The sequence below is a fragment of the Chanos chanos genome, chromosome 9, assembly GCF_902362185.1.
Source record: "Chanos chanos chromosome 9, fChaCha1.1, whole genome shotgun sequence".
Lineage (NCBI taxonomy): Eukaryota > Metazoa > Chordata > Actinopteri > Gonorynchiformes > Chanidae > Chanos > Chanos chanos.
In genome coordinates this window covers 15,807,779-15,820,799 of record NC_044503.1, presented here as the reverse complement: position 1 = coordinate 15,820,799, position 13,021 = coordinate 15,807,779, and the positions used below count along the sequence as shown (strand labels likewise).

The 13,021-nt window shown below is 41.4% G+C and overlaps 1 protein-coding gene across 1 annotated transcript; it reads left to right on the top strand.

Annotated features, from left to right (window-relative positions):
* The first annotated feature begins 221 nt into the window (after window positions 1-221).
* LOC115820351 (acylamino-acid-releasing enzyme) lies at window positions 222-12,417 on the top strand. Its single transcript, XM_030783904.1, has 23 exons — window positions 222-268; window positions 1,223-1,352; window positions 1,630-1,756; window positions 2,557-2,644; window positions 2,977-3,052; window positions 4,296-4,387; window positions 4,612-4,689; window positions 4,830-4,967; window positions 5,102-5,193; window positions 5,302-5,342; window positions 5,495-5,616; window positions 5,720-5,780; window positions 6,026-6,123; window positions 6,481-6,532; window positions 6,630-6,718; window positions 8,124-8,262; window positions 8,537-8,620; window positions 8,913-8,993; window positions 9,587-9,675; window positions 10,292-10,482; window positions 10,883-10,985; window positions 11,098-11,204; window positions 11,451-12,417. The coding sequence occupies exons 1-23, from the start codon at window positions 257-259 to the stop codon at window positions 11,569-11,571; spliced, it is 2,211 nt and encodes a 736-aa protein (XP_030639764.1). The 5' UTR covers window positions 222-256; the 3' UTR covers window positions 11,572-12,417.
* Window positions 12,418-13,021: the final 604 nt, after the last annotated feature.

The following is a 13,021-nucleotide window of genomic DNA, read 5'->3' as shown; positions in this document are numbered from 1 at the left end:
TTGAAAAGGGAGAACAGGTCCATTGTCTGTAATCCCGAAAATAAGTCCCTGTTTCATTTATTGATTGGAGTACTGCTCTATAATATTACTAATATGTTTTAAGCAGTCTGTTCATTTATCCAGTTGAGAGCATTTGTGTGATTTATTAGAGATAACATTTAAAACAACCCCCCCATGATTTACAGTTGGTGAATCCCACCTTACTCTTCCGTAGGCTTTGGCGTTTAGTGACTTAGCTTCTCATGTTACCAGTGCTATGGATACACAGGTAGGATTTAAGCAACTGAATTCACTACTATTTGGAGTCACATTCAAACTGACATGATTTCTCAACATGTTAGTAAAGAACAGTTTATACGCATCCAGTAGTGAAGACGATGCCGACTAGGCACACATGCTAGCCCACTGGAAGGCCGTCACAGTGTTGTTTGGAGATCCTATTCCTATTCTGTCGCTTAAGTAGCTAAGTTGAGTAACTTGGTGGAGATTTTGTGATTGGGGATGCTACCTTTAATTGCTTCCTGGTAAATTAGCTATACCCGATAGGTAGTTAGACCGACAGTTATTTACACAGATGAAGTCTGTTCATTTTTCCTGTTTTATAATCTTGTTTGGACAGGTCTGAGGCACAGGGTTAAATGTCTGAGTCGACAAGGAGGGAAAAGAATTCCATTATCTTAGTTCAGAGATTTCGTGGTCATAAACTAACTAAGATAGCTCGCAAGCTGATGTTTTGTTCTTTCAGTGGCTTATTTGTGGCTTGCTAATGTAAGTTGGGCAAGTTCTTGAGGCAGATTTGAGTAAAGTCGCCTGGCGTTCGACCAGGGTTAAATTAGAGGTTGAAGTCGTTGGGACATGTTTTGCCTATAATGCGCGAACCTGGGTTAAAAGTCACTGAATAAACCCAGTTATACTTCCGTATGTTCATGTCAGTGAATAAACTGTGGCCGCGACTCTATCTTGTAAACTTTCACGAGCTTCCTAGTTGGATTTTTCCTCCGGTGTTTGTCAGATTGGTTGCTTTGATTAAGTGTTAGACCTGTGCAGCAGGTTAGATGAAAGTTAGCCGTCATTGAACCGTTTTCAATTAATCTGTCGCTGGCCATTCTGACGATTTGTGACAGCTGACATGTTAACCGTAGCTTTGCGCGTGACGTTAAGCAGTGCACGACGGGTTGTTATGTTCAGCCGCCGTGTAAGTTACGCCTCTCTCCCTGACAAGGTTGTTGCAAACCCGGAGGAGATTGCCAAATTTTTCCGGGAACACAGTCGATTCCCATCTCTCAGTCGGGCTGACGTTGGACCAGTGATCACCTCTGAGTACGGTGGAAAGTGCAGCAACATTTATACAGGTGATTGTACAGATGTTGTACTTGGCCTGTTACAACGCTCCTAGCAATGAAATTAACGACACTTACATCCCTTTTAAAGAGTAATGTTAGCGCTACATTACATAGGCTTGCATTGTTTTTCCATGCACAAATCAAATGCTCTCTGAAGATAATGAAGTGACTATGTATAAAATGTCATATCATAATTCTTACAAGTGTTAAACAAATGAAGGAGGAAAACAGCAGTCGCTAGCCATATGTACACATCTCTAAACTAACACCTCTGATTGTCTTTCAGAATGGAGTCAGCGTGATCTGGAGAGGAACGAGAATGTCAAGTTTTGTCGCCAGTACATCGTTTTTCACGATGACAAGTCGGTGGTGTACTCAGGCCCCTCTGGGAACTGTACTGAAATTAAGGGAGAGTACGTTCGTGCCCCACTGACTGTGAATCACATGTCACCCTCTCACTTGACCGATTATTTGAAACTTATGTGGGTTGAAATTGTTGGACATTAAGAGCAATTTGTGGGCCGTCACACATCACAGTATATATAGAGGACGGAGGTTCACATTCATCTTAATGTTTTTTTAAACCTATCTTTAGTTCAGTGTTTAATCTTTATTAAAGGTGGAAAGCAATGTTTCATTGCCTGTGTTGTGATTGCCCTGGATTTACTGTCCTTTAGCAAGCGGGATGTTTTAATGCTGTTGGGTATGAAAGTTGAGTGTGACTGGGAGGTTTCATATCATCTCTGTCACATGCAGTTGTCATTGTGTCATGTCCATTATAGTCGTCTTTGTGATGTGGCTCATTTTTATCTTTTTTTTTTTTTTTTTTTTTTTTTTTTAACATGGAGAGACAAATTAGAATGCGGACCCGGACAAAAGCGTGAATCCAAAACATCCATTGTTGGCTCTCCAGCTTTTGACTGATCAGTGTTGTTTAACTGGTCAAAGCTGAATTATAGAATAGTTACAAATGGATGTGAGCTGCACATTTTCAGCATGGACACTGAGAGAGAACATGCTTTAACAGTCTAGCCTGTATCCACAGACAGGGAGGGAGCGCCATGGGCTTTTTACTTATCATGTACAGGGAACAGTTTTTTCTTTTGTTGTTGTTTGTTTGTTTTCGCTTTCTCAGTATCAGGTAAACCGTACAAATGTTTTTTTATTCTGTTTTTAAGTCCTGCTAAGTGCTCTTCCCTTGTTTTTTGTCTAGGCTGCTGAGCAAAGATTCTCCTTCCGGAGAGATGAAGGCAGTTGTTCGTGAGTGCTCCATCAAAGGGGAGGACAAACAGTTCCTGGAGGTGAGTGACTGAGTTCTCAGTCAGAGCAATGGCACACATAATGACCCTTAAAAGCACACAGAGACTGTTTAATAGAGGAAATCATATGCTTATCCTGCCAATATAGATGGAAATGGCTCTGAAAGTAACTTGAGATTGCTTAGAAAGCTGAGAAATGTAATTTTCGTCTGTGCAGTCTGAGAATTTATTTGTTTTAAACTGGTCCACGGAACTGTAAAACTGTGTGGCTAAAGTGGGGTTGTTTTGTACTTTTGCCTCATTAAGCACAAAGAAGATCCTTCTCAGACTTTCTTATGTTGTTGTTTTTTTTATTCTCCTGCCTTCATTTGCAGATCTGGCATAAGAACAGTAAAATAAAGAGTCTGAACCTGACTGCACTAAAGAAGCATGGCAAAGTCTACGAGGATGGTGAGTCACTCTTCGTCGTCTGGGAATAGGGAAAGAGTTCGTTTTTGAGAGAAAGCTCAGGGTCTGTATTGCATTCATTCCTTATGGAAGCCACCTGGTTCAGTGTGTATCAAGTGTCTGAGAGTCAAAGTACTGATCTAGAGTCAGTTCTTTCCCCAGATGATACCTAATAAATACATTTATACAGCAAGAGGCAAACAGATCCTAGGTCACCACATCACTGTGGTTGTGCATGTGTATACACTCAGCAGCCACTATAACAGAAACACCTACCTTTGACCTGTAGTCACTGGTCACTTGAGGTATACCGAACCTGTAGGTGCACTTATATGGATGTACAGGTACAGCCCATCTGTTGCCATCCTCTGTCCTGTTCATCAGCGGTCAGTTTCTGACCGTAGGTCTGCTGTCGACTGGATATTATTGGGGTGGCGGACTCCTCTTGACACAGCAGTCACACAGACATGGTCATGTCATGGTTGTGGGTGTTACAGTGATATGGATATAACAGGCCCAGCAGCGTTGCTGGGGTTTTACACAAATCAGAGTCACTGCTTGGATGAGAACGGTCCACCACCAAAAAATACCCAGCCAACAGTGGGCCACTGGTGAGAGACTGACCACTGATGCAGAGCTAGACGATGGATAACACAAATGGCACATGGGAACAGAGTCTCTAACTCTACACCAACAATCAGCATGTAGCTACAAGGTACGCTCTTGTAAAAAAGTAGATGGTGAATGACTCTGTGTGTTATGTTTTGTTCCGGTCTCAAGCCTGGTCTAATTGCTTTATTAACATTGCAATTTCTGCTTTATTTGTATGTATGTCTAAAGTAGTCAAGAAACTGAGAGTTCAGCTTTGAGATGCTTTTGACAACCAAGGAAACCCGTCTCACTAAGATTGTATTATCTGTTTTTATGGTGGTCATCAACTGTGGTCATAACAATGAATTTCAGTCATATGGAAATATGATGTATAAACAAAAGAAATCGCACTGGCTGCAAATGACACATGCCCGACAAATGACTGTGTGTCTCCCATTCTTGTTAAGTATAATGAACACTGTGTGTAATTCCTTACTGTATAATCAGAGATATGGAAAGTATTTTAATTCGTATTTTAACTCATTAATCCAACTGTGCCTCATAGTGACTTGCTCTTGTTGAGGTTGCTGCATGTCCATATGTTCATTCCTGTGTCTGTGCTAATTACTGAATGGTTTTTTTGTTATTTGTTTAGATCAGTTTGGCTGTCTGGTCTGGTCCCACTCGGAGACTCACCTTCTGTACGTGGCAGAGAAAAAACGGCCAAAGACGGAGTCCTACTTTGAGGTGTGATACAGACTAGAGAATCAGAGACTCAGTGACAGCCTTGTTCTTGCCAGGTGTTTCCTGTAAAACTGTCAGAACTGAAGAGAACAGAGATATTTGTGAGAAGATGTAGACTGTAAGAAATGCAGGCTGAAAGAATCTCTCTCTCTGTCTGTCACTTTCTCTGTCTGCCACTCTCTCCCTTTCTTTCACTCTGTCGCTCTCTCTTACTCTCTCACTTTTAGACAGAGTCTGGCGAATCCAGTTCCCTTGGCGATGAGGAGGAAACGATGAAGGTTGAGAAGAAGAGCGAGGTCATTAAGGTAAATGATTTGCATGTTTGTGTTTATGTAAGTTATATATGGTTCATAGTGTGAACATTTGTGTGAGCATATAGTTTCTGTTTTTGTAACACTGTCTCTGTGTGCGTGCGTGTGCGTGTGCGTGTGTGTCTCTCTCTCAGGGGGACCAGTTTGTGTATTATGAGGACTGGGGTGAAGCCCTAGTGAGTAAGAGTAGGCCTGTGCTGTGTGTGTTGGACATCGAGGGCAGTAACGTCTCTGTGCTGGAGGGAATCCCAGACAACATCTCCCCGGGACAGGTACGCGCCGTGGATCCCAAACAGAAAAAAAATTCACTGCCGCAGCTGGAAAAACGGTCTCATTTCGAGTAGAAACGAATGATAGGACGAACGAATGAGTGAATATGTGTGTTCCCTCTCTCTCTTGTCCACAGGCTTTCTGGGCTCCTGGCGACACGGGCGTGGTGTTTGTGGGCTGGTGGCACGAGCCCTTTAGACTGGGCTTGAGACATTGCCCAAACAGAAGGTAGACAACAGTGTGTTGTCTGGTCCAGTGAAAAGAGGAGATGAGATGAGAGTTCTTCTCTGGGTTAGACAGCTCATCACTAACATGCTCTTTTCACTCTTCTCTCAGGTCCTCTCTGTTTTATTTGGACCTGACCAGTGGCAGTTATGGTAGGTCACTATTCAATTTTAATATTTCAGTAACATTTTCTACGTAGTACTCAGAAAGTAATGGTAATGTCCTCTCCTCTCCTCTCCTCTCCTTTCCTCTCCTCTCCTCTCCTCTCCTCTCCTCTCCTCTCCTCTCCTCTCCTCTCTTTTAGAGCTGTTATCGTCTGATTCAGATGCAGTTTGTTCTCCACGGCTGAGCCCAGACATGTGTAGGATCGTGTATCTGCAGTGTGGTGTCTATGGTCCACATCAACAGTGCAGTAAACTCTGCATGGTCAGTTTTTATTTGTTACACATTTCTGTTTTAATAGAGATTTGAATAGGCCCTCAAAACAACATGTGACTGTATCTGTTTGCATTTTGTCTTTTGTCCCTAGTATGACTGGTACACAAAGAAGACCTCAGTGATTATGGATATAGTCAACAGACCACGAGAAGGTAGAGTGTGTGTGTATGTGTTTGTTTATGGGTCAATATTTATGACACATGGTTTTAACTATTCGTCATATGTTATACTGTGTTATCTTCTGAAACATTCAACTTCTGTTCATTTAGTAACTGGGAGCAGGCCTGAAACCAGTGCATTTTACTCAGGTGTGTCTGTGTGTGTGCATCTCTGTGTCTGTGCGTGCATGTCTGTGTGTCTGTGTGTGTGTGTGTGTGTGGGGGGGTTGTGTTTTCAGATGGATTCACTGGGATATACAGCTCCATGCTGTCCTCGCTCTGCTGGTCGGCTGACAGCCAGCGGGTGCTCATATCCTGTGCTCAGAGGAGCCGCAAGGTATGGGACCTAGCAACAGTCACTATGGCAGCACTCTTGCCACAGCAACCGCTTCCATGGAGACAGACATCTTGGCAACAGTCGTCACAGTGACGATAGTTAGAGACCTTATTTCAATAGGCTTTGTGTGTGTGTGTGTGTGTGTGTGTGTGTGTGTGTGTGTGTGTGTGTGTGTGAGTGTGTGCGTGCGCGCGCGTGCGTGTGCTTGCGTGTACGTGTGTGTGACCTGACATTTTATTTAACACTTTGACACAATATGTGATGCTTGAGGAAGGAAGGGGACTTCTAACTGACTTGTAACTAACTAGATAACATTTAAATTGTTTCTTTAAAAAGAAAGTGTCTTCTTGTTTTAAGGATATCCTGATGGTTGATATTTCCACGGGCGAAGTGAGATCTCTAACCTCAAGTGAGTTTAATACACATAAATTCTTCTCCTTCATTCTTTGCTTTGTTCATTTCCTGTCCAGTCATACTCATCTAGAGGCGATTTAATTCTTCTGCAGAGTCTGAGTTTGGGAGCTGGTGTCTCTTGACAATCCAGAGGGACCTGATGGTGGTGAACTGTTCCTCCCCAAACTGCCCACCCAACCTGGTAATCTCACCTCTGGCCCTTAAAACCCACCCATTCCCGGCCACAGTCTTAGCTCACACATACACTTCCAGATACAGCCACTGCAGACTGAACTGACTAACACACTCCAAAGGCTTTTTTATGCCAAATATGCAAAAACTATTCTTGGCTCAAACTGCTTTGTTAGGGCCATAGAGGCTGATGTCCTCAGATGGATGGTATTTTGACAGTTGGTGGAAGCTCTCTGAAAGTGTCAGTTCTTGTATTTGAGCCTGTTTGCTCGGATTTATCTGCTCTGCGTTGTGCTGTATAGTAATGTGTAGCGCCCGACCGATATAGGATTTTTCAGACCGATACCGATTCGATATTTGATGATTTAAAAATCCGATAATGATATATCGGCCAATATTCTTTTTTTTTTTTTTTTTACCCAGAAACACATAACATAAACAAAAATTTTCCCTAACATTTGTTATGTGTAGCTATGTAAGAGTCCTCACCAAGATAACATGACATCATGCAGTTTAAAAATAAAATTGTTTTATTGTCATAAGTAGTACTTTGAACAAAGGAACAACAAATTATATTAAAGTTTTGATAAATAATGCTTTAAACTGATACAGTGAGCTAGAGTAAACGCTGCTGCTGAATGCATCTAATACTACATGACTGTAGTCATATCATATCGAAGACTTGCGACTTTGGGATTTCACACTACACATTTGAAAGAGAAAGTAGATAACTTTGTTTGGCTACCAAGCCATGTTAGGTACTTGTTCAGCTCACGTTTGTTTATGTGTCCCCTCTGGTTTAATAATTCCCAATGCACCGACTGTAACTACAGACAAGCGAGTCGCAGATATATTTATCATTGCCTCATTTAGGCAGAATAAGATAAACGCTACAGTTTAATCACTCATTAATGTTAGCGGTCTTTCACTGATAAACATGGCATTAGCTTGCTTTATCAGTGACCTAATTTAGCGATGGACAGCGTTACAAGGCGCTGTAAGCGATGTTGGCAGAGAAAATATTTAGAAGTGACCAGGGAGAAATGACAGGACCGTTATTTGTTTACTCACTAGAACTACCATGCTGTTTCATAAATAGACCTATGGTTTGTCAACAGCTAATGTAATGTCTGTCCCCATGTCAATGTAATTTTGATGGTTGACTGTACAGGCTTTCATGTTACTGCAGCAAAACCAGGCATGGCTGACATGAATGGCATAACATGGTTAAAGGATCTATCTTCTATCTCTTTTTTAATTGTCATTTATTGGCTGTTATAAACGCGGACACAGATTTATCTGTAGTTAGTTCATATCGGCCAATAATATCGGCACGTCGATTTATCGGTCGGGCTCTAGTAATATGAAAAACCCTAGTGTGTATTAATGTTAATGAGAGTCTTTGTGTTTTGCAGAGGGTGGGGTTTCTGCCCCCTCGCGGCTCAGATGCAGAGGTGTCTTGGGTCACCCTGGAAGAAACGCAGATCCTGCCAGAAATTGACTGGCAGATTCTGAACTTTACCCCGCCTCCTGAGCAGGACAACAGCCAATACCGTGAGTTCAAAGCCTCTACATTATATTACTTTATGTTGGTGTTACCTGTATTTTACTGCCTGTTTTTCATATAAGTTTTGAAGATTTTAATGATTCAGTGTGTTACAAACAAATTTGATATTCACTAGAAATGGATGGTTCAGCCTCCACCAAAGAAAAAACTACTTGATTGTATTTTGTTGAATCTAAATTTAAATATACATTTTTTTTTCCCCTCTCAGCTGCTCAACTGTTTATTTCAGTTACTTTACAGCTGTTTTCTCTGTCCTACCAGCTGGCTTGGACTTTGATGGTATTCTGCTGAAACCAAAGGAAACCAAAGAGGGGGTGAAAACACCACTCATAGTCATCCCACATGGTCTGTATAAAGACAATATAACACAGCACCAGTCTGAGATGATGTGTGATAGAGTACAGATAGACAGTCAGTCTGTATAAAGACAAGATGACACAACACCAGTCTGAGATAATGTGTGATAGAGTATGGATGGACAGTCCTATGCATGCTGTGTCAGATTTCTCTTAGTTTATGAAAAAAAAACACTGTCTATAAAGGACTCAGAGTTTTGATCTGGGTTTTCAATTTTGTGCTGCTTTGGTGTGAGTGACCCCTCCCCCTATTTCTCTCTCTCTCTCTCTCCCTCTGGCAGGTGGCCCGCATTCGGTGTTTGTGGCAGACTGGCTCCTGTCTTCTGCTGTTCTCTGTAGATTGGGCTTTGCTGTCTTACTGGGTGAGTTCATTCCCACCTTCATTACTACAACTCATCACAAGAACTGTGTTGGCGCATCATTTTTCTTCTCCTTTTTTTCTGTTATTTGCTTTGTGTTGTGCTGTTACCTGGTGGTCAAACAGAGACTGTCTGACTTAACCTGAGGTTATTGGTTGTTTAATCTCTGGAACTGATTGGACATGCGTGTGGTCACCTCTGTTTGTGGTCTGTCTATTTGAAGAATTGATTGGATGAACCAGGTGGAAGAGTTAAGTCTGCTATTGATTGGATATGGCTCGGGTTAAGTGCTTAAGTCCAGATTATTGTCCCCTGTTAGACAACCTGGAGTTGACAAGTTCTGCATATTGATTGGCTAAGCCTGGTCTCGTGTGGTTTAGCGCTGTCTTTCAAGTGTTGTCTCCTATCCTCCTCTTGTGTGTGAGAGGGACAGACAGAGAGAGAGAGAAAAAAGACAGCCTTGTTTACCCATAAAGACATAACCTTCTGATTACAGGGGAAGTCTAATCTTTCAGGAATCCAGCCCAAAGCTTGTTGAGCATTGTGTTTGTTTGGCATAAGTCTGATGTTTTTTGTGTGTTGTTGTTTTGATGCAGTGAATTACCGAGGTTCCCTGGGCTTCGGCCAGGACAGCATTCTCTCGTTGCCTGGAAACGTGGGCTCCCAAGATGTCAAGGATGTGCAGGTAAACCAACAAATTAAGATCATACCAAATTCAACTTTGTTCCCTTAAGAGTGTCAGTTGTGTGTAATGTTAATGCACTGTAGTGTTAATTTAATCTACACTAAACCGAGTAAATCCAGCTATGGGTTGTGTTGAAAACAATCCCCTCTCATGATTGACTTTAATGCTGGATTGAAAATAACACTCTGGGATGGTTCTGTGCAGTTCTGGGAAATTAACACTTGAAAAATGATCATCAATATCATAATCATCGTAATTATGATTTAAGAGAATCAGTAGTTTTAAATCGGTCACTGTCTTTATTTTTACAGTAATAACAGTGCAGTAATCATTCCCTCTTTTCACCTTCACATCTATAGCCTTTTTTTTTTTTTTAATTTTAGCATAGTTGTACTGTTAAACAGGTCCTGAATCTGAACTGTGCGTTTTGGTGAGGAGTCTAGACCTGACTAACTGGGCTGGGGAGGGTTTTTTTGTTTTTTTGTTTTTTTTTTGGATCCTCACAAAAACCCTGCTCTAAACCCTTACTGCTCTAAACCCTATCTGAACCAATCAAACACCAGCTCCCTACTTCTGCTCAGTAAACAAGCTTTAAAAACTTGCTGTTTCTGTGTAGTTTGCTGTGGAGAGCGTGCTGAAGGGAGACGTCTTTGACGAGAGGAAGGTGGCGGTCGTGGGAGGGTCTCACGGTGGCTTCCTGGCGTGCCATCTGATTGGCCAGTACCCGGATTTCTACAAGGCGTGTGTGGCTCAAAACCCTGTTGTTAACATGGCCTCTATGGTGGGAAGCACCGACATCCCTGACTGGTAATGACATTCTACTGCACTGTGGGGACAGTAGTTCAGGTTTAGTCCAGTGGTAATGCCAGAGAAACTTGATGGCCTGTTACTAAACCCTAGATCAGTGGTATGAGATGTATCACTGCACAGCTGCATACATTTTTCTTTAATGCTTTAACGCTTTAACCTCTGGTTGAAGAGGGAATAAAACCTGCTCTATGAGCCTTTGGAATGTTATTGGACCATTAATAATAGTGCGGTTAAGACACCACAGTTAAAATAATAAATACTGATATTTTTGGGTATTAATGAACTCATAATTTTTATTGAAGGGTATGGTAATGAGTTTCTCTGTAAGTGGTTGAATCTCACTCTCTCTTTCTGCGTCTACCCTTGTGTGTGTGTCTTTGTGTGCATTTGTTGACAGGTGTATGGTGGAGGCTGGTATTGATTATAACACTAACTGCATCCCTGATCCTGCTCATTTGGAGAAGATGTTGAACAAATCACCCATCAAACATGTCACAAAGGTATTTTTCTTTTAATGTACGTGTGAGTCTCACAAATGTAGACACTGTTATCTTGTTTTTTTCCCAACCAGGTTAATGTTAGCTTGTGAATTTTAACCATTGTTTACTTCAGGTTAAGACACCAGTATTGTTAACCCTGGGCGAGGATGACAAACGTGTGCCCAGCAAACAAGGCATTGAATACTACAAATCCCTAAAGGCTCTGCAGGTACCAGTCAGGTAAGCCAAAATTATGGGGGCATATAGGTTTCTGGGTAATGTAGTCCGTAAATTTTGAGTTATGCTTACTTAAAAGAGCAACTGTATGCTTTTAGACAATTCATATATTGTGGAGCAGTGCTGTGCTGCTGTCTGTGGCATTTGTAAATTTTATTTTATTTATTCTTCTTTTAAACACGTGCTCCAATCAAGCCCATTTTTGTGTTAATGGGACATGAATGACTTGAACATGAATTACTTTTTCAGGTTGCTCTGGTACCCGGGCAATAACCACGCACTGTCCAAAGTTGACTGCGAATCAGACAGGTTCATGAACATTGCCCTGTGGATCATCAAGCATTTCTCCTCTGGGGCATCAGTCAGTTAACACCCTCCCTCAGGTCCTGTCGCAAGTGGAAAGTCTTCAACTGGCTTTTTCAGGTCGCACTGCAGCACTGCCTGTTTCAGTTTTAGTTGGTACAGGGACTGTTCCAGAATACACGGTTTTAACATCTGCTCTGTAACAAGGTTATTATAGCAATGGTGTTGACGTGAGCTCTTTAAAGCACTTATCATTAACGGGCTTGTTCATGTGACAAAGGGTGATTCTTTTTTTAATGATTAATTTCTGTTTAGGTGGTTCCCTTGCAAGAGATTCAACAAATAGTCCAAAGCAAGCATTTCTCAAACCCAGACTTACTTCAACCAGCTGCTCACAGGGAGTGCTATGATATTAATTGTCACAAAACTTTATGGTGCACACTCCTCTTGTTTCGGATTGTTTGTCGAGTTGTTACTTTCATATTTTCTTTCCAAGTTTGACATATCCAACGACTTCCTTTTACACAAAATCATTTGCATAAACAGTCATCTGTCGATTATTACTGTTCTTTCTAGAAATTCTGCCCAATGTGACTAATCTAGATATTCAGACAAATTCTATCCACTGGTGAGGGTTTTTAACAATCCCATTCTCCTCCAAAATATTATTAATTTGTGAACTTGTCATCTGGTGGTAGACATGATTTTAGGCTTTGACTTACGTCCTAAGCCAAAGCCTAGTCCTTTAGGCTAACATTAAGAAGCAGAACAGGCTGTAACTGTCTGCTGAGCTTTACACACTACCAGAGCCTCATGTGTGCTTCACCCGAGACTGCTGTAGAAGCATGAACCTTTATTCTAATGATTTTTGATGTCACAGTTAACCATGGATGTTTTTCAATAAAATTCTCTCTCTTTATGAAACATGGTGTGTGTGTTTATGTGTGCGTATGTGTGTGTGTTGTTTTTTTTTTTCATCTCTTGTCAAAATGGTCTCCATCATTCTCTCTCTTTTCTAACGCCTCTTCTCCTTCTTCTGTTGAAATGAGAGTTCTGCCTGCACTTTTGGGCGTGAGCTGACAACACAGACATCTCCACAGGGAGGCAGAGTCTTCTCCTCACTGATATCTGTTTCTATGAAAACCCCCCACAAGTTCATCCATCTTCTGCACACATTTATAAATGATAACGGGGGGGGGGGGGGGGATCTGTTTGATTTCTAACCTTTCTGTTTCAATTTTAAATACTGTCGATCTGGAAATGTGATTCAAGCACCATTTCTTTCTTTTTTTCCCTCGTTCTCAGAGATGTATTGATAAAACCAATGTAATTTTTTTCCCCTTGTTCTCAGAGATGTATTAATATGACCAAGGTAATGTTAACTTTCAGTCTTCGCTCTTTTTCTTTTATTTTGGGGCATTTCTTTACTTTGGGAATAGCCATTGGTAATGTACACAGATTAATACATTAAAGCTCATTAACTGAATTACCATTTGACACATTTTGAAGATTTAATG